General features: G+C 37.0%; 3 protein-coding genes across 11 annotated transcripts; 2 read left to right on the top strand and 1 right to left on the bottom strand.

The window, feature by feature from the left end:
- The first annotated feature begins 2874 nt into the window (after positions 1-2874).
- On the top strand, positions 2875-8130 carry LOC112695445 (serine/threonine-protein kinase Nek2). 4 transcript variants are annotated; one of them, XM_025747792.3, is made up of 15 exons: positions 2875-3158; positions 3626-3742; positions 3850-3916; positions 4199-4264; positions 4693-4739; positions 4863-4908; positions 5059-5139; positions 5240-5282; positions 5508-5557; positions 5656-5737; positions 5837-5886; positions 6162-6235; positions 6475-6526; positions 6617-7060; positions 7240-8130. In XM_025747792.3, exons 2-15 carry the CDS (start codon positions 3657-3659, stop codon positions 7915-7917), a joined length of 1866 nt encoding a protein of 621 aa, XP_025603577.1. In that variant the 5' UTR covers positions 2875-3158; positions 3626-3656; the 3' UTR covers positions 7918-8130. The 4 variants fall into 4 exon arrangements, with proteins under 4 accessions (XP_025603577.1, XP_025603576.1, XP_072052663.1 ...); XM_025747791.3 differs by having other exon boundaries at positions 2878-3158; positions 6617-7063; XM_072196562.1 differs by lacking the exon at positions 2875-3158 and adding an exon at positions 3160-3243 and having other exon boundaries at positions 6617-7063.
- Positions 8131-12275: 4145 nt separating this feature from the next.
- LOC112695443 (pentatricopeptide repeat-containing protein DOT4, chloroplastic) lies at positions 12276-19607 on the top strand. Of its 6 annotated transcripts, none has more exons than XM_072196561.1 (4): positions 12276-14602; positions 15047-15164; positions 16358-16436; positions 16703-17274. In XM_072196561.1, the coding sequence occupies exon 1, from the start codon at positions 12371-12373 to the stop codon at positions 14336-14338; it is 1968 nt and encodes a 655-aa protein (XP_072052662.1). In that variant the 5' UTR covers positions 12276-12370; the 3' UTR covers positions 14339-14602; positions 15047-15164; positions 16358-16436; positions 16703-17274. The 6 variants fall into 6 exon arrangements, 2 of the variants coding, with proteins under 2 accessions (XP_072052662.1, XP_025603574.1); XR_011862089.1 differs by lacking the exons at positions 12276-14602; positions 15047-15164 and adding exons at positions 18229-18947; positions 19079-19607 and having other exon boundaries at positions 15885-16436; positions 16703-16768; XR_011862091.1 differs by lacking the exons at positions 12276-14602; positions 15047-15164 and adding an exon at positions 18229-18409 and having other exon boundaries at positions 15885-16436; positions 16703-16768; positions 17185-17231.
- A 2108-nt stretch (positions 19608-21715) lies between these two features.
- Positions 21716-23752, bottom strand: LOC112695442 (probable ribose-5-phosphate isomerase 3, chloroplastic). The gene has a single exon (XM_025747788.2). The coding sequence runs from the start codon at positions 22784-22786 to the stop codon at positions 21911-21913; it is 876 nt and encodes a 291-aa protein (XP_025603573.1). The 5' UTR covers positions 22787-23752; the 3' UTR covers positions 21716-21910.
- Between the last annotated feature and the right edge of the window lie 1656 nt (positions 23753-25408).

Genomic DNA, 25408 nt, shown 5'->3' with positions numbered 1-25408 from the left:
CTCTAACGCTCAAGTCATATAGAATGTGAGATGAGATATGTGATATTCAGAGTGAATAGTGTATCTTTAACGTGTTGGGTGCTTTATATTTATTGAGTTGTTGTGCCATAGGTGGTTACTGGTATTTTGTGAAACTAATGAGGACGTTAACCTGATTTTTTGGTAATTGCTTTTGAATGACTCGTTGATCTTTTACAGAGAAGTCCGTTAGGAGAGGAAGTCGTGTTTCTTTGATTTGACACGTGTTTATTTGTTTGATTTAGATTCCGAGTTATAGGTATAACTAAGTTGGGTTATAGCTAATAGATCACTTTCTTTTTTGGTATTATTTAGCCATTTTCTTTTTTCTTTTTTTGGTTAGAATTTAGCCATTTCTATTAATTACAACTCTAGTGGGATGGGGTTGTGATAAGATTTAAAGGATCTTGGGCCATTCTGTATCGAAGCCCATCAAGGTATGAAGCACTTGCAGTTATTTTGGGCCTTCAGCTAGCCCAAAATTGATATTTTTCATTATTTTGGGAAATGAGAATAAAGTGATAACGTGCACAAAACTTAAAAATATTCTGGATTAATTATTGAAGCTTTCTACAAATCAATTTACCTATTTTAACTATTTTAGGATGCAGGATATTTGATAGGTAGGTTATGACATCGGTAATTTTTGGAAATTAGAAGGTAAAAGAAATGTAGATATCTGCGAAAAGCACTTATACGCCTTTTAGTTTTGTTGTATACAAAATTCATAATGGGAATAAAAAACATACATTTTCTTTATATTTAGAATACATTTTTTATAAATAATAACTCATCATTGTAATTGTTGGTTTGTTATCGATTTTTTTAATAAACAATCTAAATTATAAATTGATTTTCATGCTGATATATAACAGCAAAAAATAATTTGATTTGTAAACCAGTTAGAGAGTTATAACGGCCAAATTATATAGAGTTCATAGTAAAATATTCTACACAGTTGTGCAATCACATATGGTTTTTTGGATGACTGTCTATGCTATCAATGTATAAGGTAATTATTTTTATTGATATAAGATGTATATGTAAAATTATTTTACACTGACAGTGCATCAAAATAAAATTCAATTATATATCATAAAATAAAAAATTTAATTATAAAAGTTTTTATCATATAAAATAAATCATCTTATATATATTTTATTTGAATATAATATCATATTTTATCGTATCATTTTAATTTTATCCAAATTTTAATTATGTATTAAATTGGTTAAATCCTTCGTTCTCATATGTCGGATGAGGGAAGCTATCGAGATTCTCTTTTCTTTAATTTGGTTCCTTCTTTAATCGAGCAAAACTCTACCCAAATCCACCGTCTTTAGATTTTGTTTGTTTTTTAAAATGTTTGAGGCATGACCCAAAATAAAAGAGAAGGCATGTTTGTGGTTTGTCCCTGCCACTTAGATAGATAACAACTATATCTAAGCTCTTCGATATTCATTATGCATATATATGCTTATCTTATGAATATTTTGCCATGTCCTGTCCATTCATATGGTTTGGTATACTAAAAGTTAAATGGAAAAAGATGAGCGTATATACTCAGTCACACAAAGTTGTAGTTATATTCTCTGTCCAAAAAAAAAAACGTTGTAGTTATATGCTTCACGAGTTACAAATTAACTCAATAAATGTTTTTTCATGGAAGTGAAGCCTTTTCCAATTGTTGGGTAGGTCAGGAGGTTGTATAACTTTACAGGTACATGATGGGTGCCTATTCACGTTTAAAGTGTTGAGATTAATCAATTGCTAAAAAAAAGGATAAATATTTATTAATTCAAATTGTGTATGACTAGTAGAATGTCAATGTCCGAAATGAATAGTTTCCTTCATATTTGCAATGTAATAGTCCCCCTCTTCTTTAGGTATAACTCATAGGATTAGCATATTCCCAAAACTGAAGAAATAGCAATGAGCAATCTACGACTTAGACGAAGAGGAGCTATGGCTATTATTCTAAGGTTTTGGGTATCCTCACTTCAGCAGGTTAATTTATTTTCGATCTAAATTTTATTTAAGAATCTATTGTTAGTCAATAAATTACTACATGCATAATATTTAAATTGTTAATACTTATTTAAGTTAACTAGTGAATTTTTTTCTTAACCGATCCAAGTTGGTTCGCCTTCTAAGATTTAAAAGGACATTTGTGGTACATCACTTGGGAAAATATTTTGACTTGATGTATACATATGGAAACAAATGTTTTATAATGCAAAATCAAATCTAAGTACACTGATGTAAGGATAATGAAATAGTACTATTTGAAAGTCCCTGCTGTTAACATGACAACTAAATTTTAATTGGCATCCAATTAGGCTCCGGATGATAAGGGTGGTGATTGAATTTGACTATTGAGAAAGCCAAAATGGGTAGTTGAGAATTGAGATGGCAATTTACGAAGAAAATATACTCACACCAACAATGGTGTTGTCTACTGTGTCCCACTTTGCTTTCCACTGTCCACTTCCCACCATATCACCCTTGTATTATTCCATAATTTAAAATTAGTGTCACCTAATTTTTTTTTATAAATTTACGGTAGGTTCTGGTTCATGCCACTATTGGGGAAAAGGCGCTATGATTTATTTTATCTTATTAAGAAATAAAGTTAAATTAGCTTTTAGTTAATACTATATTATTGTTTGACCACAACAATGCTGCCGACTATGGAAAGATATAGTTCTAGTTTAGGTTGTACGCTCTGCAATTATTGCACCTGGTACTATTTCATGAATTCTTTAACTCCATCAGTTTTGGATTATGGATTAATTAATTAGCATTAGAAAAATAAAATGAAATTATTTACTAGTAGTAATGTTTCTTTCTTTCTTTGTTGGTCACCGTCACGAGAGTGGAGTGATAGCAAAATTGCTTGCGATGTAATTTGTCATTTTCTTTGTTTCTTTATCTGAATTGAATTTCTCTCTCTCTCTCTCTCTCTAAACCGCAATGCCGAAAGAACATCGAATTATACCTCCGCTGCTTCTTCTTCTTCTTCTCCAGCAACAACGACGTCGTTTCGCCGCTCCGTTGAACACCGCGTTCTCAGATTTGTCTCTTCCCTCCGCCTTCTGAATATCTTCCAATTTCTTCAACTTGTTCTTACTCTCACTCAGGTGCATTCTGCTCTGCCTTTCTCCGGTGTTCAATTTTCCGCAGTTTTTTCTACGACTTAAGTTTCCGCGTTTACTTCCGTTTCACGTGTGTACTTTGCTTAACCAAATTCGTGTTCTGTAACCGTTTTTCCTGCACATAATTTTGAACGTCGGTTTCTATTTGTGGCTTACCTAGTGTTGCATAATCAGCAATTCAGCGTTGCATTGCACTATGTTCTTCTTCTGTGTTGAGAATTGAGAAGATAAAACGAAGAGAGAACTGTGTTTATTGCAAATTATGAGCAGTTGAGGTTATTGAGTAACCTAAGCTGATAGTATATTATTCCTTATCAGTGATTATAGCTGCATTCCTTTCTGTTTCTGATTGTTAGCTACATTTCATTTATTTACTTTGAATTTCGAATTATGGTTCAATATAAATCTGCAAGGGTCTAATATGCTTGATTTGTGCCGCACTTTGTGTTCAGGAGAGTGAAATTTCAATTACTTGTTGATGACATGGAGCAGTATGAAGTACTTGAGCAAATTGGAAAAGGTGCTTTTGGTTCTGCACTTCTTGTCAAGCATAAGCATGAGAAGAAAAAGTGAGAACTGCAACCTACATTACATTCTTTTTAAAATATAAAAGAAAAACTTAACCATGTCTATAAATATGTGCCTTCGTGTTAACTTTGCCTTTTGGTTTATGTAGATATGTTCTGAAGAAGATTCGCCTTGCCCGTCAAACTGAGCGTTCCCGCAGGTCTGCACACCAGGAGGTTGGTTTCGAATAGTGTTTCAAGAAATTAAGTTTCCACACATCCTCTGTTGTTTTCTGTTATCTTCTGTATCCCAATCTTTAGTGTTTTATTGTTGCATGGTTGTTGGTGCGTTTTATTTGTGTTCTACAGAAAATTATTGTAGGCTTCAATCATTAATATGATTAAGATGAATATATTTGGCATTAAACTAGAAAATGATTACTCAAAGTGTTTGAAAATAATATTATTCATGGATAAATATTTATATCATTTTTCTTTTCCCCATTTTGTTCTGTGTAGATGGAGCTCATTTCCAAATTAAGAAATCCATTTATAGTAGAGTACAAAGATTCATGGGTAGAAAAGGTATGGTTCTTCTTTTATTCTCCTCATTTAATTACAATAATGGCCTCTACAAACTTGCCGTAATAAGCTTCTATGGAAGCCTGCTTATTTGTTATAAAGTCTCCAAGAAGTTAACTTAGTCTTCTCTGATCCTAAGCTCAAAGATATTAGTATTCTTTTATTTATTGTTTTAGCAATAATAAATGAGTGTAACCTTTGATATCTTCATCTGCATCTCAGATGAATATTCAGAGTAATGTTGAGTAGCAGACTAATCTAGCTTTCAACTTTTAGGAGTCATCGAGTGTAATGCTGTTCAGTTTCTTGTCAAAATTAGTGCTTTGGCTATTTCTTTCTATTATTACAGTTTTGGATTCTAGGTGATTGTGATGACATATAAATTCATTGCACTGCTTCATGCTGTTCTATTTTCATACCTTCGTTCTCAGGGTTGCTATGTATGCATCATTATAGGTTATTGTGAAGGTGGAGATATGTAAGTCTCTTTTTTCTAATATTTGTTAGCTTATATTTTGGTTCTATATATTCTTTCATTTCTTTGCTTTTATCATCTGGACTATTGACACATTTGTGTGTATGCATTACTCATGTAACACAGGGCAGAAGCTATAAAGAAAGCTAACGGTGTCATGTTTTCTGAGGAGGTCATCTCTTATTTTATGTGTTTTCTTTAGAAACCATATTCTTTGTATATCTTTTCCCTTTTTTGGAAAAAAATATTCATCATTGAAAAGATGAGATAACTTTAGATATTCAATGTATGTTTAAAAATTAAAATGGTCTTTTGTTTGCAGAAACTTTGTAAGTGGCTTGTTCAACTTCTTATGGCACTTGACTACTTGCACATGAACCATATTCTTCATCGTGATGTCAAGGTTAGTAACAGAATCCTTTGTGCTGTGCGATAATATTGTTATTTCCATCTAAATTTTTTCAAGGCATATAAACTAATGCGAAAATCACATGATTTATCAGTGTTCCAATATATTCTTGACAAAAGATCATGATATACGTCTTGGTAAGTCATTGTACTATTCCTTTAAATAAAGGGATTTGCTAACCAATGTCCAAAAGGCACTGACAACGGTTTCCAATCGGGCATTGATAACAAAATCTTTATTATTATTATTATTTAAAGCTCATTTTGGAATCCTAAACCAGTGTCTTTAGGGCAATGATTAGCAAAACTTTTAAATAAAGCATAGATGATTGAAAAACTTACAAGTGATCAAATGATGATCAGGTGATTTTGGACTTGCCAAAATGTTGACTTCGGATGACCTTACTTCCTCTGTAAGAATTATTTCAATTCATTAATCAGGTTTACCTTCTTTATTGTAACTTGTGCATGACATCTTGTAACCATCAAGAGCTTTTGTACTGTAATTTAGGTTGTGGGAACACCTAGCTACATGTGCCCTGAGCTCCTTGCTGACATACCCTATGGTTCTAAATCAGATATTTGGTCCTTGGGTATTTAATTTTATTATGATAAATTTTTATTGAAAAAATATATATTATTTTGCTGGTTTTCTACTTTTATATTCATGATCTCTAAAATTGGTTATTCAGGATGCTGTATATATGAAATGGCCTCGCTTAAGCCTGCGTTCAAAGCATTTGTAAGTTTTCTATTTTAATTAAAAGGCTTCATTGTCAGTATCATCTGCTTGGAGCATACTCAAGACTTTTAATCGCTTCTGCTTGTATCACCAATTTTAAGTTATTATCACGTGAATTCCATTGTTTGAATGTCAGTTTGACCATCATCATGTTACCTTGTATGCACTTGTTTTCTGTGGAATGACCATAGAATCAAAGTATATATTACTACTTTTCATATCATTTCTGCAAACATCTTTAAGTTATACAATTATCTTTGTATTTCTTTGAACAGGATATACAAGCACTGATTAACAAGATTAATAAGTCCATAGTGGCTCCACTGCCAACAAAATATTCTGGTGCATTGTAAGTCTTCTTTTGTCATGTAGCTACTTTGACTAATGCTACAACTTGGGAATTGCTTTGTCATGTTTTTTACCCTGTTAAGTTCAGCATTTTCATAGTTTTAGTGCCTAAATTATCCTAAGGCTACCACAGGCAGGTAAGCCAAAGCTCATTGAAACTGGCATTTCTTAAGAATTAGACTAATCAGTTAGTTGTGGCTTATACAATTGGTCTAATATATTTGTCTTCCCTTTTGGCAGTCGAGGTCTTGTTAAAAGCATGCTGCGGAAAAACCCAGAGCTTAGGCCTAGTGTATGTATAAAAGTTTTCATTTGACATTGATTGCGAATGGGTCTTTTGTAGCCATGGTTCTTATTTTCTTTCATATACTTCTGGAGGCAGGCTGCAGAGCTACTTGGGCATCCACATCTTCAACCTTATGTTCTTAAGATCCATCTCAAAATCAATAGCCCCAGTCGAAATACATTGCCAGGTCGTTGGCCAGAATCCGACTACATTAAGAAAACTAGACTTTTTAGCCTGGAAGATGATCCTGTTTCCATATATAGGGATAAGTGGAATACTTTTAGCAATGATCGGAACTTAAATCCTAGTATATCTGGAGCAGAGCAAGATTCTCATTGCTCTACTCTGGAAATAGATTGTACTCCTGATCATTTGAATGAAAGGTTAGCAGAACTGGAAGTTGAGGATAGCCGTGAAGTGAAGTCAATTCACAAGCCAGTTGTTTCTAGAACTTCTACCATTGGCAAGACTTCAAGACACACTTCACCAAAAGCTTCTTCTAACAAGAAGAAATCAACAGAACCCTCTAAGAATTATAAGGTGGTAAGGCAAGCTGAATAGCATGTTTTATTGTTTGCTTTATGGTATACACACGAAACAAACTTAAGTATGCATTTTTGTTCATTGGTTGGTTTCACAAGAAACTACTCTTTGCACGTGTTATAGTATATTTTTCGCTATATAGTTTTGAATATCTGACTTTCTCTTTATGGTTGCAGCTTCCTGCTTCTCACCATAACCCCAAACAACCTATCCATGGTCAGAGTCGCAGAGTATCCCTGCCGATGCCAAGAAGTGGTGCCATTCGGCAGCTGTCTCACCGGCCTAGCATTGGCTTACTCGACCATTTAAATTCACCCAATGTTTCGGTTAACGCCCCCCGTATTGATAAAATAGCAGAATTTCCATTAGCATCATATGAAGATCAATTGTTTCCCATTGCTAGACCTTCATCAACTTCTGTGCAGAGCTCCTGGGGCACCCCGCCCTGTGTTGATTCAACAATGGTAGACAAATGTACAATCGAGCTAGCTGATAGAGCCTACCCCAGGCCAAAATCTACAGATTCTTGGCAGGGAATTAAGCGCAGCATTTTATTAAAGGATGATGAGGTTAAAAGTGGCTCATCCGATCAAAATGCAACTGCTGGCGCATCAAGTAACAACTCTTCAGACCTGCGGCGTCGACAGTTTGACCCTTCTTCATTCCAACAAAGGGCTGAAGCGTTAGAAGGCTTGCTTGAGTTTAGCGCAAGACTACTACAGCAAGAAAGGTACGACGAACTTGGAGTTTTATTAAAACCGTTTGGGCCCGAGAAGGTTTCCCCAAGGGAAACTGCTATTTGGTTGAGCAAGAGCTTCAAAGACAATAGTGCCAAGCGGGAACAATCGGTGTAAATTGCAGCAATATGTACCATTTTCACGAAACCATTCATTCATGTTTGTAGAGTTCGGTCTTCCCCCTTCTCACGCCCTCGCTGACATCTAGAAGCTGATTTTGTAGATTACTACGTGTTTTTAGTTTCCTCACGTGTTTTACTCTACTGAAAAGACAACTCAAGCCTTTGATCTCATGAATGATTGAAAAAGTGGGATAATTTCATGCTGTTACTCGCCTGCCATCTCTTCACAGGAATTAATTAAAAATCATAGATTTCGTTAACATGAAATTTTCCTCACGTGGTGAGAGTCCTCTGCTTGTGTGTAGACATAAATGGCATCATCATGGATAACATTCCGGTCTATATAACTAACAAACTACATCAATGATGATTACAAAGTTCAACAAGATAGAACGCTTAACCCTAATCACCCATGTGTCCACTTGTGCCACATCCTCCATCACGAATGATCCTTTGGACTGTTTGAAAAAGAGGCTGCTCAGGGGACCGAGCAGGTGGCTGAGGTGCTGCACCAAATGTTAAAGGTGGCATCCCACTCAATGCAAAAGGACCATCAAAAGGACCCGTCGGAGGCTCATTGAGGTCCACCCAAATCTGTGATTAGACCACATCCATACATGGTTTATGATGCCCCACGTCATCCTGTAGCATCACTGCTATCTCATCGAGGAATGGCAAGCCACCAAATTGTTGTCCATGGTCCTAGGACTAGCAAACCTAGAAGACATCATCGGACTAGGGCTAGGAAACATCTGACTGCTGCCCTCAGCCATCTAACTGTTAGACCCTACCTCATCGATACAGCCATGCAAGAGTAGTAGATCCTAACTATATCTGTCCAATTCGTCTTGCTTGGCCACATAAGGTAGCCACCAAATGTAAAGTATAGGAGATTGTATACTTATCTATGCACCTGGTAGGAGGAAGCTCATCAAATAGCTCCTCAAACCACACGAATGTTGATTTTCCACCCGGTATAAACCGCTTAAAATATGTGAAGTGTCCGTTAACCGCCTCATCATCAATGGGAAGACCCAGTTGGCACGTTACATTTTGTAACATGATGGTATATTTTCCAAACAACATAGGATAGATATGGGTCTTCAGATGTCACCTCCCAATAAATAGACTTATCATAGGTTCGTCAACCTTAAACTAATAATCGTTGAGCCTAACAAGGTGATATAATCCGGCCGCCTCTAGGTAGGGAATGATACTCTAATTTAAAGATATATTTGCTGCCTTCTAATATTTGATACAGTGGGGGAGTTACATCTTAATAAAAAGTTTTCACAATTACGACATGCTATAAATAATTAAACAAATTAAGAACCTCAAATTTAAAAAAATGGTATAATTGTTTTCACTTAATAAAAAAATTAACGGAAATTTTTTCATTTCATGGAATATTTTTTGGATAACGTCTGATTGTGGGGTTAATAAGACTTTTTGTTACCATCATGGTATGAGCATCTGAAAAGTTTTTAAAATACATGAATCTATTGCAGACACGTTCATGAACTTTGACGTTCTTTTGAGTAAACAATTCGTTTAATCGATAGAAAGTAAACCTAACAATGACAGTCACAGGAAGGTTACGTGCACCCTTTAAGATAGAATTTATACACTCTACCAAGTTCGTCGTCATATGACCCCAATGATGACTCTCGTTGAATGTTAACACCCATTTCTGAACACCAATCTCATTGCACCATCGAGTATATGCCTTACCCTATTCTTTAAGTCTTTAGTAGTTTTTGTTGTACTCCTATTCTGTCCTATAATAGCCTGTAGAACAAATCATGTAATCATAAGCAGATGCCACAAATTACTATGAATAGAACCATAACAACAAATTCAAATACATGTGTTAACTATGAGTTTATGCAAATATGGAGTCTTGAACCTTATTAAGAAGTTGGACTCGATATGCCTGATTCAGAACATGTGCCACACTCTTGGTTGTGACCATACACCGTTACCGCGGCCTATTACTGCGTTGATGGAGTTATGGCGATTAGAAATAATGCACACGCCATCAATGGTAACAACATATCTCTGCAAATTAGTTAGGAAAAACTCTCACGCATCTGCCGTCTCACCCTCGACGATCGCAAGTGTAATAGGCACAATGTTTTGGTCCCATCTTGTGCCACTGCAGTTAAAAGTGCATATTTATATTTTTTCTACAGGTGTGTGCCATCAACCTGCACCAATAGCTTGCAGTGTTTAGATGCTACAATACACTGATAGAAGTTCCAAAAAAACGCGATGGAGAACTCTTACACCTTGAACCTTCTCACTCTCACGATAAACGGAGAACGTTTTTATTTGAACACGAGACATTGACATCTTCGCAATCATTGCTTTCAACTATACTGACAGAATTCGATAAGAAACTTCCCAATCATAAAAAAATTTTGCGATAGATTTCTGCTTTACAAACCAAGCATTGCGGTAATTTATAGTATAGTTGAACTTGGATTGAATTTTTGCAATAATAGGCTTCACCTTTATCGATGGGTCTACTTCAACCAACGGTTTAATAACATCTGCAATTGTGTCTGAGTCTAACTTATCATGATCTTGTGAAATCGTCCCCATGGTGTACATGTATTTTTCATTGTATCTCTTGATCTCTCAACAACCTTTCTTTCGAATCAAGTTAGCTCGGATAAGCCAATCGCACTCTGCACCATAAACCTTGCATTTTGCATAGAATGTTTGCGGCTCAAACTCATACACAGTGTAATTAACTCCTCCAGAGATAGTGTAGCTTTTGATTGTAGATATCACCGACTCTCTAGAACCAAATTCTTTTTCGACACTAAACTCACAATCTTTTGCCGCAACATTGCCTTCACCTACAACATGCGAACTACCGTTAGTCGGTCAAGGCAAATAAAAGAAATGATAGTGATAACTTTAATCAATAACCATAACATACCCATATTTGCATACTTAGAAAATTCGAGGCATGTATGACTTCGAGATCTAGAGTCTGTATAAAAAATGAAACACCAAAAGGGTGTTGGTTTACAAGCGCATGCGCTTCATTTTGCATCGCCGGATTGCCTGCCAAGTCTCCGTTATCATTTTCGTCATCGACTTCGTAGTTGGCTTCGAACTTCTCTTTACTGTCGTTGTTATCTTCTTCCCAATCTATATCCCCGAACTCATCAACATTGATTTTCTCGCCAACCTCGTCCAGTCCCATATGCTGTTCAAACTCAACGTACAGCTCTATCATCGACATGTGAAATTGGGTTTGTTAATAAATATAGAACATTTACTGCATACATGCGTCATCAGTGATAGACATTATTTGAAACTGTATCAATCCACCAAATACTTGTACATGATTGCTGTATAAAATGTTGCTCACCCTTTTTGAAATGCGACTTTGTATATTATCATAAAGACCATTTTGCAATTCTACAAAACTCATGGTGCATAGAATAGCAAATGAAAACCGACATTCACAAACAAAAGTCACTCTTTCACCGTTATAATATACTCGCAAATTTACAATACCTTCTATAACCTTAATTTCGCATAATCTGACTTTTTTGACACAACTAATTGCCAATAAAATTTACAATTATGAAATATATGAAAGAAAAAAATAGGGGAGTAGAAATGAAGTACAAACTCGGATAAATTGATTTTTATATTTATATACAAGACTCCCAATTAAAATATTCTTTTTTATACAAATACAAACTGTATTTTATAATTTTCAAAAAAAATTTATACTCATTTAAAATATTACCTGCGTTTTAAAATTAAAAAAAAATAAAAAAAACATTTTATAAACGCAACTTGCGTTTGGGTTTATATCAAAAACAAAAAAAAAATTTGAAAAAATTGTACTCATAAAACATAAGTTTCATTTGATTTGCTTCATAAGCAAAAAAAGTAAAAAAAAAAAACGTAAAAAAAAACGTAGATTGCAATTTTAACCAACACCATAACAGCACAAATATTTATTACACGTCATTGCGTTAGACACTTGCACCATAATTATTTTCATATGGAAAAAAATAGCCTCAAATTTCATTTAAAACATATAAGATTGGATTCAATCAATTTTGTTACAATCTCGTTAAGTTACTAATAGTATTTCTGTCGGTATCTATTAACTCTTATTTATAAATGTATTTAATAGAAATATCTTTATAAATGTATCTAATAAAAATATATTTTTTATAACTGTATTTAATAAAAATATTTGTATAGATATATTTTTGAATATATTTTTTTATATATATGTTTAAAATATAATAATTAATTATTGTTAATAATAAATTAATAAATAATATATTGATATCTTATATTTTTCCATTTTGTTAAGGTGATAACCCTGTTATGCCATGTCCCTTCCTGCTTTTGAGGATTAAGGTGATCCCAATTCCCAACCTCTGGCAGTGTGCTTGTCTGTTGTCATAATGAGCTATCTCCAATACGCAAAAGTAGTATTTCATCTTGGAGTCTCCTCATCCGACCCCAACAAGAAGACCTTCATCCACCTCTCTCCTTCTCACTGCAGAACAAAAGCGGTAGCAGCCAGGTCAAGAAGAACACCGGAGCGGGAGGACACCTTCGCATGGAACAGCCTCATTCAGAGCCATCTGGCAAACAACGAGTTCCCTCTCGTCGTCTCCGCCTACCTCCAAATGCTTGAGCGCCGCGTTCCCCTCGACGCGCGCACTCTGCCGCGCGTCCTCGATGCCTCCCGCCTCATGCGCGACTTCCCCCTCGCCAAGCAGCTCCATGCTCATTCTCTCAAGCTCGGCTTCTCTTCCCACCACTACGCCGTAACCGCCCTCATTCACATCTATGCCGATCTCGGTACCCTTCCCATGGCCCAGAAGCTTTTCGACAACTCCCCTTCCCGCAATGCCGTCTGCTGGACTCTACTCGCAAGGTTGTATCTTCACGGCGGGAACCCCACCCTCGCCCTTGCTCTCTTCCATCAGATGCTGGCGTCGGATGATGGCGTTGCTGTCGACCACGTCGCGGTCGCAACGGCCTGCAGCGCCTGCGGGATGATGAGGTCTCTCCCTCAAGCAAGGATTGTGCACGACGTTGCTAGGAAATGCGGGTTGGATTCTGATGTTTTAGTGTGCAATTCGCTGTTGAAGATGTACAGTGATTGTGATAGCATGAGCGATGCCCGCTTGGTGTTTGAGAAAATGCCTTGCAAGGATGTTATTTCTTGGACATCAATGATTTGTGCTTATGTCAAGAGAGGAGGATTCAATGAGGCTTTCAAGTTGTTCCGGGAGATGATCAGGGCTGGTTTCAAACCTGATTCCCATTCCATCTCTGCTTTCCTTCCTGCGTGCGGAAGAATCGCCTCACTCAATCAGGGTAGAGAAATTCATGGCTACTTGCTTAGAAACGGGATTCATTCTAACCTCAGGGTAAACAATGCACTTATGGACATGTATGTAAAATCCGGATGTATCACTTCTGCTTCCAATGTTTTTGCTGGAATTAATAAGAAAGATACCATTTCATGGACCATAATGATAGTGGGATATAGCTTACATGGACAAGGGAAGCTTGGAGTTGATTTATTCAGGCAGATGAAGAACTCAAAGGTGCTGATAGATGACAGTGCCTATGCTGCTGCCCTTCATGCTTGCAATACTGCCCGCATGGTTGAGGAAGGAAGGATTTACTTCAACCGCATTAGGGTCCCCACGGTTGCACACTGTGCTCTGAAGGTGGTTCTGCTTGTGCAGTTTGGACTTTTCATGGAGGCGAGGACCTTTATTGAGGAAAGAGGGATTGAAAAGCATCCTGAGATACTAAGGAAACTGCTAGAAGGCTGTAGGATGAGTGGCCAATACACTATGGGGAAGCAAATTGTCGAGCAGCTTTGTGAATTGGAACCTCTAAATGCTGAGAACTACGTCATGCTTCTCAATTGGTATGCAGGCTCTGGAAAATGGCACATGGTGCAGAAGACGAGGGAAACAATTAGTGACATGGGTTTGAAACCCAAAAAGGCTTATACTTGGACATTGTTCAGGAACAAAGTACATGTATTTGGAACTGGGGATGTATCTCATCCAAGATCAGAGAGAATATATTCAGAATTACAGGGTTTAATTGAGAAAATGAGAGCCAAAGGACTTGAACCAAATTGGGATTTCAGACTCCATGATGTAGATGAAGAGAGGGAATGCATTCGGATAGGGCATAGTGAACTCTTGGCACTTTCTTTTGGGCTCATCAGCTCTCATGCTGGACCAATTCGTCTTGCGAAGAATTCTCGGATGTGTAATGGTTGCCACAGTTTTGCAAAGTTTGTATCGAAGATGATTAGAAGAGAAATCATCTTCAAGGACTCAAATTTCTTTCACCATTTTAATGATGGCCTTTGTTCATGTGGAGACTTTTGGTGATTATTTTCTGACTGTGCATTTATTTCCTTGAGTTGATCATTTTCATCATGAAAATGATATGATGACCTACTATCCCTTGACACATATAATGGACACAGTAGAAAATATGGAAGACAACAAAAAGAAACTGTATCTCATATCAATATCATCCCATGAACAATAAAAAAAGGCGAATTAAGTGAACCTCCTCCCACTGACTGCCTGCTTCATTGCCACTGCTGGCAGCTGCTGAACCGCAGGCGAGTCTCCAGTCCCCTGGTTCAGGTATAAGCTCATCACCGTTATCTTTTCATTCTGCGCTCACTTCCATTTCACGTGTGTACAAACTTAACCAAATTCGAGTTCTGTAATAGTAGTGTTGCAATAAAAAAGGGCACATAATTTTGGACACCGGTTTCTATTTGTAACTTACTTAGTGTTGCATAATCAGCATTGCATTGCACTATGCTTTTCTTCTGTGTTGAGAATTGAGGAAATAAAAGGAAGAGAGAACTGTCTTTACTGCAAATTATGAGCAGTTGGGGTTATTGAGTAACCTAAACTGATAGTATATTATTCCTTATCAGTGATTATAGCTGCATTCCTTTCTGTTTCTAATTGTTAACTACATTTTATTTATTTATTTATTTACTATGAAGTTCAAATTATGGTTCAATATAAATGTGCAAGGGTATAACATGCTTGATTTGTGCTACACTTTGTATCCAGGAGAGTGAAATTTCAATTACTTGTTGATGACATGGCGCAGTATGAAGTACTTGAGCAAATTGGAAAAAGGTGCTTTTGGTTCTGCACTTCTTGTCAAACATAAGCATGAGAAGAAAAAGTGAGAAATCCAACTTACATTTCATTCTTTTTTAAAATTATAAAAAGTAACTTATCTATGTCTATAAATTTGTGCCTTCATGTTAACTTTGCCTTTTGATTTATGTAGATATGTTTTGAAGAAGATTTGCCTTGTCCGTTGTAACGACCCAACTTCTAGCCCGTCATGACCAAGGCTAGCAGCTAGGCGCTACTATTCAGTTGACTTTAGGGACTTTAGACCATATATTAAGTATATACATATGAGCCTATAGCACTAGTCGAGAATCGCGTATCTAGTCGAGTATATTGGAATAATTGTAAGTTAAGCAGATAATACAAGGAACGGATAAGCATAACAAGCATAATCATACCATACATGAAATGCCCATAGTGTGGGACTCGATCTACTTATTAAATAAATACAAAAGAGCTAGCCCTCTAAAAGTTTATCTAGAGCGAGGGAAAGGACCACTGCTACCATTACTACTACTGCTGCTGAAACGGAATATCTGGAAGCTGCTAACATATTATGCTGAAAGGAGAGAATCACTCCTACGTGCCCGTGATGCTGTTGCTGCTCGCATTCTCGGTGGAGTCTTCCTCCCCGGTCTTGAAAGAACTAGAGTACAGATCTATCATCATCTGATCGATCCATGCCTCTGAGCTATACTCTGACGAAGATGTGGATCCAGAGGCGTGGATCGATCAGATGATGGCGGACCTGTACTCTAGTTCTTTCGAGACCGGGGAGGATGATTCCACTGAGGATGCGAGCAGCAGGCACGTCGTAGTGACTCCCTCGTTTCAGCATAATGTGTTAGCAGCTTCCGGATATACAGTTTCAGCAGCAACAGTAGTAGTAGTAATGGTAGTGTAGTGGTCCTTGCCCTCACTCTGGATAGACTTTTAGAGGGCTAGCACTTTTGTATTTATTTAATAAGTAGATTGGGTCTCAGACTAGGATGGCTTTAGTGAGCCGGGCCTGTAAGTATAAATAATAGAGTATGTACGTATTATAATAAGCAGTTAAGTATGAACTTGGGTTATGTAATATACTAAGCCTGCGGCATTTCATATATGCTATGATTATGCTTATCTGTTCCTTGTATTATCTGCTTAACTTACAATTATTCTGATATACTCAACTAGCGCTACAGGCTCATATGTATATACTTAATATATGGTCTAGAGTCCCTAAAATCAACTGAATAGTAATGCCTAGCTGCTAGCCTTGGTCATGACGTGCTAGAAGTTGTTAAACTGAGCATCCCGCAGGTCTGCGAACCAGGAGGTTGGTTCCGAATAGTGTTTCGACAAATTAAATTCCAAACATCTTGTGTTGTTTTCTGTTATCTTCAATCTCCTAATTGTTGTATGGTTGTTGGTGCGGATATTTGTGTTCTACAGGAATTTATCGTAGGCTTCAATCCTTAATATGATTACAATGAATATTTTTGGGATTAAACTAGAAAATGATTACCCAAAGTGTTCGAAAATAACATTATTCATGGATAAATATTTATATCATTCTTCTTTTTCCCATTTTGTTCTGTGTAGATGGAGCTCATTTCCAAACTAAGAAATCCATTTATAGTAGAGTACAAAGATTCATGGGTAGAAAGGGTACGGTTCTTCTTTTGTTATCCTCATTTAATTACAATAATGGTCTCTATAAAGCTTGCTTTCGTATCATAAAATTTTCCAAGAAGTTAAACTTAGTCTTATCTGATCCTAAGCACAAACATATTAGTATTCATTTATTTATTGTTTTTATTTGTTGTAGCAATAAGAAATTAGTGTAAGCTTTGATATCTTGGACTGCATCTCATATGAAAATTCAGAGCAATGTTGAGTAGCAGACTATTATAGGTTTTAGCCTTTAGTAGTCATTGAATGTAATGCTATTCATTTTCTTGTCAAAATTAGTGCTTTGGCTTTTTCCTTCTATTACTACAGTTTTGGATTCTAGGTGATTGTGATGACATATAAATTCATTGCAACTGCTTCATGTTGTTCTATTTTCATACCTTCATTCTCAGGATTGCTATGTATGCATCATTATAGGTTATTGTGAAGGTGGAGATATGTAAGTCTCTGTTTCTAATGTTTGTTTAGCTTATATTTTATTATTCTATATATTCTTTCATTTCTTTGCTTTTATCATCTGGATTATTGACACAAATTTGGTAAACAACTTGAAAATTTTTCTGCACTTGGTGAGAGTCCAGTGCTTGTGCGTAGACATGTGGTAATGGATACTAGTGACGAGGCCTGAATTTTAAATTATGATAACGGGGATGACTTAAGCTGTAGTGTCCTAAATTGAATTATTACCTTTGTACATAACATAAACACAAACAAGTGAATTCAATAGTAGGAATCACTAGTCACCGTGCTGCTGCCAAAAGAATTGCGGGAGCTGTCCTTTGTTCTTGACCCATAAAGGTTGACAACCCAATAGTCTAAACTTCCAAGGTCAAAGCCTGACGAATTTAAGTGCAGATTTTGCCTTAGACCATTTTGTGAGGTGCTAGGTTCTTTGGTAGATTCTGGAGACCTGCTTTTCTGCCTCTTTCCCCATTTGGGACGTTGTTTTGGCTCACTCTGAGACCTTGCTTTTGCCTTGGAAGACACTGTATTGTTCATGAAATTTGGGGATTGTGATTGCCGGTGAGACACAGGGTGTCGCCGAGGAGTTGACATGGCCATTGCTGTTGTGTTATATTCCGACAAGCCACAGTAGTTTTCTGGGCTGTTGGGTGCTGTGATTAAACTGTTATCATTGTACTCAAATTGTCTTTCTGAAACTGACTTGTGCTTTGAATAGAATGCCATGGATTCATGCTTTATTCCCTCAAAATGCAAGCGATCTAGTGACTGACTTCTTCTTTTCAAAGCCTCCAGCATTTCTTCCATGGTCATATCCTTCGGTTCCTATGTACATAATAGCCATATTTATTGCAAGTACTAACTAGATTGGATGTAACTGACCATATTTTACATTTGGGAAAAAAGTTTATAGAGGCTTACTTTATATTCTTTTATGTGACCTTTGCTCTGTGGAATTTGTGTATGTTGCACAGGCTGTTTTCCATGAACATTTGCTTCCTCTACCGTCTGAATTCTTTGAATCCGAGCTCTAACTTGTATGGTCATCAACGCATGCATGCTGCGCAGCATAGCAGTTGTTTGTTTCCTTACAAGGTGACCCCTCACTAGTGCTTGTATCTTGACTAATCCCTTTAAAGCATGCAATGCTTTCCTAGCCTGAAAATTTGTATGTACCATGTTTCATCAAACCTATTAGAAGATAGGGTGTGAGAAAGGCTATTAAATTGTCATAACACAACATGATGCGCTCATCAAAGACGACACAGCCATGAAAGAATCTAGAAAAATATAGGAGAAATCTATTACCAGATACGAGCGAAAGGCAGCTTGAATCATTGTAGCTGCTGAATTTTTGGATCTGGTGTCGCTAGGAGCCTTGAACTCTACTATTGGAAGACTCCTCCTTGGAGTCTGAGCTTGCAGTTTGGCAGAGTCGCCGGAGTCAAAAGATATGGAAAATTTATGCCCTGCCATCTTGCCTGATGTTCTTCCAATTGTTAGTCTTCCGAAGCTCCATCTGCGTTTCACTTTGGGACTATCCGTTGCAGCGCTCTTACTCTCGGCACAGACTGCGTCAATCTTCTTGTACTTATCCTCCTTTTTCCCCATAAGAAAGTTTCTAATCCATTTACCTGCCTTCCCCATTTCAAGTCCAGTTAATGGAAACTTGCAGCTAAAGAAAACAGAACTGGTACAAATACTTTAGATATTGCTAGTTTTAATCTTGTTACACATGTATTATATATGCTGCATTCACTTCTACTTTCTCGAATGACTCTTTTGCTGTTATTTAACTAATTCATGACTGGCTTTGGCCTGCAGCGCAAAACTTTTCCCTGGTAAAGCCACTTGCCACCCTCCTGGAGTTTCATAAATAAAATTCAGGAAGCATTCAAATTCAACTTTACAGTTTACACTGCCTCAACCTCATTTCAAGGGCCATTAAATTTTTCTTACTATAGAGTTTAGTAATTATATTGGTGGACCATGCTGGCAAGTGAAAATCAATACGATTTCTGTTTCCAACGTCACCATACTATTATTAAATATAAAAAAATCACTGTTCTGTTAACTTATTCGTTGAGGCTTATCCGTGATCCAAGGAGCCATACAGAATTTATGTGTGTCTTATTTGGAATGTTGCTTTTGGTCCTATAAGACACGGTTCTTCGGACTCGTAACTTAGTAAAAAGAAAATAATCATAGGTAAGATTGGACCATTTGCTTCTCTACTATAAGATGATTGATTGTATCATTCAATTGCGGTATCTGTAAGTTAATATTGCTGGACAATAGTATATTCACACGCATTACTAAAATATGTGGGGTTGACTTTGATCTCATCTTTACTCTGTTGTAAGCTTTTGGCATTGATTCAGTCAAGGATTCGAAGTATAAGCTAATCACATTGGCCGCCTTGTACTTGCATTTAGTTGATTCGAAATTACTAAAAATCTGATGCAGCAAAGGAAAAATAACGAAGAGAAAAAAAAAATGAAAAGAACGCGTTCTTACCTTCACTGGGATGCTATTTATATCTCGACTTATTAGTCCAAGACTCCAAGTCATTATCAAAATATTTCAATCTTGACAAAACATATAGCAAGTCTTTTGATTACTCTAAGGTTTAAACTCTTATAGATGATAAGCCACTGATATTTTGAATCTGGGGGAATCTTCTCTTCTTATTTATTATTTTGTTAGTGAAATACAATTATTCTTAATAAAAAAGATATTAAATAATAATGAACTGATCATTATAACTTGAGAGATCTGTTCACAAACAAAATATTTTTTGATGGTGTGAGAGTATAGGATGTTACTTCTATATTATAACACAAATGACCCGCCACATAATCATGATTCAAAAGTCCACCACTGGAATGCAAGGGGTTGTTATTGTTTACTTGTTCTCGAATCTTTAACTATATAACCAACCACCTTAGTTTACATTGAAACAAACCCAATTACCTTCCTCTCATCTTCTGTCATTCTTGGTCTTCATGGCTTACTGCATTAGATCGCTGAGCTTGTTAGCTATAATTCTGATACTACTGCTATTACCCATGATCATGACTGTTAAAGCAGACCTTGCTGATGGCTTCTTAGGTGCTTAAATTTTCTCTTTATATATATATATATATATATATATATAATGCAGATTAAGTCGTAGTAAACTAATAAGAACTAAGCATCTAGTTCATGACTTAAAACTTTGACACAAATGTTAAGGATTTGGTTATTGTTGGAGATAGGGCTTGTGAGTTGTGACGAGGTAGATTGTGGAAAGGGAAGCTCCAAAGCTGCGTGGTTGACACAAGTTACCCATTGAACTTCGCCTGTGAATGTCAATCCGGCTGGACGCGAACCTGTGACAACCACAAGTTACCCATTGAACTTTGCCTGTGAATGTCAATCCGGCTGGACGCGAACCTGTGACGACAGTGACAATGATACTAATGCTACTAGCTTCCTTCCATGCGTCATTCCCCAATGTAAACCAACTCCTACTCCAATGATCCTAATCACTTCAAAGAAGGATAAACTATCTTTTTCAATTGTAGGTAGCATGAACTATGGTTGCCAACCAGCGCCTCCCCGGTTCCAGAGAAAGACTTGCCCCTCATCATATCAGCTTTTGATCACAAGTATTATGTGTATGCTTACTTAGTGCAACTAACAACAGCTTTTGTTTCTAACCATATATTGATATCGTAGCATGTTTATGGCCGTATTGTGGGGTTGGTACATGTAAGAGGGAGATAGCATAAGAGGGAGATAGCATATACTTACAGATGCAATTGCAACCCAAATTACTATAATCTTCTCAACACCTCTGTCTTCCCTTGTTACAGTAAATGTTTGTAAGAATTCCACAACACTTTCTCATCTTCACAAATATAGTCATATATTTTAACTGCTTATTAGGTACTCTTGGATCTGATTGTTCCAGGCTTAGACTTGAAGTTGCCAATTCAACTGCTACTGTCACTGTTAATCAAGGTGGGACTGTTTGACTTGCCACCTATTCATGTTATATTTCTTCTTGTTCCACAAGCTACTAGTGAAATCAAATGATCACAAAATAAAAATTGAAATGAAAAAAGGGACGTTGTTAGAAATCTAATGGCATTTCTGCTATTAATATGAAATATTCCCCAGCGAGCTCAATCCCATGGCAGGACTTTTCGTGTATATATTTGATTTATTATTATTATTATTGTTAGCGTATAGACAAATTTGAAAGGATAAGCAATGCATTACACATCAACCACAACTTATCCCCCTTCTCTCCTCGATCACCATACATCGATTGAATTGAAACACACACAAAAGAACTAACATCTAATCTGATTCTTGTGCCAGTGAAAATCATTGTAATGAAGCACCGCTTATGATAAAGAAACAAATTGTACATAACAACAATGGCAAGGAAGGAAGGAAAAGGAACCAACCGCATCAGAAGAAAATTGTCTCGCATTACATTCCTCCTCTTTACACTCCATTCTTGTTATTATATTCATCAATTGATTGATTTAATCGCATGAGTTATTATCCCCTAAACTATAAGTACATTCCATTCAACAAAAATACCCCGAAATGAAAATGAAATGAAATTCAAATTGAAATGACAGAACTCACTCGCTCGCTCACTCACTTGTCCTTGATTTCAACGCCAGTCTTGCCGGCAATTATGACGGAGGTGGCCATGTTCAAGAACAGCCCGTGCTCCACCACTCCTTCCAGCGCCGATATCTCAGCTCCGGCGGCAAGAGCGTCCCTGATCGGAGTCTTGAAGTATAAATCAACGATGTAATTCGAATTATCGGTGACGTAGGGTTTGCCACCCTCATCCAATCTCAGCTTAGCGTCGCAACCTTCTTCCTTGAACAACTCCTGAAGCCGAACCAGATTGTACTTCCAGCAGAACTGCACCACCTCCACCGGCATCGCAAGACCGCTACCGCCGAGTCCTGACACGAGCTTCGTGTCGTCGACCACCACAACGAACTTGTCGGAGGCGGCCTCCACCATCTTCTCGCGGAGAAGAGCGCCGCCGCGACCTTTTACAAGGTTGAGGTCGGGGTCCACCTCATCGGCGCCGTCGATGGCGAGATCCAGGCGGGGATTGTCGTCGAGGACAGAGAGAGGGATTCCGAGAGAGCGTGCCTGCTCCTCAGTGCGCTTGGAGGTAGGGACGCCGACGATGTTGGACAGTTGACCGGTGGAGAGGAGTTGACCGAGCTTGGCGACGACGAAGGCGGCGGTGGAGCCGGTGCCGAGGCCGAGGACCATGCCGGACTTGACGTACTCGACGGCTTTGTCGGCGGCGAGCTTCTTGAGGTCGTCTTGGGTGAGGGCAGGGGCGGAGAGGGCCCTGACGGTGAGAGAGAGGGGTCTGTGTGTGTTGTTGTTGGGGGTGCGTAGGTTAATGTGGGTGCGCAGGATGTGGTGGCGCGCGGAGGAGAGAGATGAGAGGGAAGTTGGTGATGGCAGGGTTAAGGATGATGATGCCATTGACATTGACATTGTCACTCTGAGTGAAGTGGAGGAAATGATGGAGGAAGTAAGAGAGGGAGAATGGGCCTCACTTTTCTTTTATTGATTCTGTGATTCATTTCATTTCACTCTCCTCTCTGCTATCTCATTTTCTTATTTGGTTGGTAGGTGAGAGGCTGAGGCTCAGTACCACATCTTGGTTGGTTGGCCTTTCTTTCTAGTATTTAACTATTTATTATTATTATCATTATTTCTTATGGAATAATTTAATATTAAAAATAAAAAAAATACACACACAGAATAAAACTTACAAAAAGGGTCTTTTTGTTGGTTGCTGCCTGTGACGGTGAAAAGAGAGATGTAGTTGGTCATAGAGTTTGTGAAAGGGTTGATGCCACGGTGAACAGCGTTGACGAAGCGGATTTGGGAGCAGCGCGAAAGTCATCTGTAAGTGGTGAAGGTGATAATGTTCACGCTGAGCTTGATGGCGTGGAGGGCAGGGAGGAGCATGAAGCCCTTGATGCACCCGACGAGCAGAATTAAGCCAGAAAGGAGATTGTCAGAGGTGCGGAGAATTCTCCGAACAACACGGCTAAGGGAAACATTCCATCAAATACAGTAAATGAGATCCACGCTAACTTGGACGGAAGTGGTAAGCAGCATGTTAGCATATGTCTGATGAGGGGTGATGCAAGACATGATTCAGATTTAGAGGATGAGAATACAGTGATGGAGGAAATTGGGTTGGAGGATAAAAGAACTATAAAGAATTTGGAAGATTCGAGAGACTCAGCAGGATGCAGACGGTGAAACTAATCAAGATAAGCACGGAGGAAGTTGGGATAAAGATATGGCTAAAAGCAGGGCTGTTTAGAATCTGGCCATCGAATCAGGAGCTGTTTTATATGACGAGTATGAGAACATTATGGCTATTTTTCAAGCTTAGAATGAAGTATTGGATCAAAAAAGATGGCAAGCAAAATAGAAAGAGAAAGAAAGAAGGAGCTGCCCCAACAACCAAAATAAAATGTGTAATAAAATTTTTAAATAATTTTAGTTTATGGAATGTGAGGGGTTTAGGGGTGTTAGAAAGTGGAAATTGGTAAAAAATTTAAGAGTAAAAATAATATGAATATATTAGGATTAATAGAGACAAAGAAGGAGGTGATTATTAAGTTTGATGTAGTGCAATTTTGGGGTAATGATGCGGTGGGTCGGAAATTTGTGGGATCGGAAGGTACTTCTGGAAGTTTATTATAATGTGGGATGATATGATGTTTAGGTTGAGTAATTGTTACAAAAGAGAGAAATGAGTGTGTATAGAAGAAAAATTGACAAACAATAATTTTCATTGTGCGGTTTGCCTAGTGTATGGTGCGCATACAAGGGAGGAAAAGTTTGTTGTGTGGGAAGAGTTGAGTTTTTTTTTTATCAAGAATATATCAAGTTCCTCTTTGCTACATGGTTGACTTCAATGAGGTCGTGCAGTTGAAAGAAAGGAAAGGCGCTAGTGTGTTAACAGCAACAGTGAAAGACTTTAAAATATGGATACAAGATATAGAACTGGTGGATATAGAACTGAATGACCGTAAGTTTACGTAGTTTAGGAGGTCAATCGTGCAGTCCAATTGATAGAATGTTGGTGAGTTTGGTTTTATTGTTATCATTTGGAGCACTGAATTGAAAAGGAATGACAGAATCTTTAAGAATTAAGAAACAGGTATTGCAGACATAGTCAACAAGTCGATTAAAAGTTATAAAGAGTAGAATAATATTTAATTTTTTGGATTGTTGATGACTTTGTTAAAAATGATTAAAAATTAGTTTATTTTATTTATCTAGTATTTTTTCTTTAATACTCTACTTTATTGTATTGAACTTTTTATTTCCAAAAAAAAGTGTCTCTTAACCCCTCATTGTTTTTCTGCTTTGCAATACAATACTCGGATATTCCTTTTTCCTACCCTCTTTTTCTTCAGCTGCTAGTCTGCTACTTAGTTTTCTCTTATACAAGAATACTTGTGTGCCTTTCAAAAGGGAGTAACAAATATTGTTAGTGAAAATAAATTGATTAATGAGTAAAGTGACAATTAATCTTTTGAAGATGATGATTTTGTACTAATTAGTTTTTAAAGAAAAAAAGTATTAATTAGGTTTTTTAAGATAGTAAACGGTGGACATGTATATCCTATTAATGAATAGTGCAAAACGAAACGAAATTGTTTATGTATTTTGTTATTTACAGTGGTACATGTTTTGTTATTGTCACATGAGTAGAAAAACGATATAGTTTTGGATATTTATTATTTTTTTGAACAAAAATCGTATCAAAACAAGTGAATTTTTGCTTCAAAAGTCATTATCTACATGATTATCTTTCATAAATAGACGTATCAGAGTAATTAATAGTGCATATAATATCATCGTTAAGTTTTAGTTGATGAATTGATAAAAGAACCTCATGTGTCCACCGTTTGCTATCCTGGAAGACCAAATTAATACTTTTTTTTCTTTAGGGACTAATTAGTCCGAAGCAGTGACGGATCCAGAAAATTTTGTGAGTGGGGACAAAATATACATAATATGATAATAATTTTTATAATTATACTTTGTTATTATAAAATATAATTAGTCTTTAAATTATCTAATCAA

Source organism: Arachis hypogaea, chromosome 6 (assembly GCF_003086295.3).
Source record: "Arachis hypogaea cultivar Tifrunner chromosome 6, arahy.Tifrunner.gnm2.J5K5, whole genome shotgun sequence".
Taxonomy (NCBI): domain Eukaryota; kingdom Viridiplantae; phylum Streptophyta; class Magnoliopsida; order Fabales; family Fabaceae; genus Arachis; species Arachis hypogaea.
The sequence above is the reverse complement of the archived record's forward strand: the minus strand, read 5'-3'. Positions and strand labels throughout refer to the sequence as shown.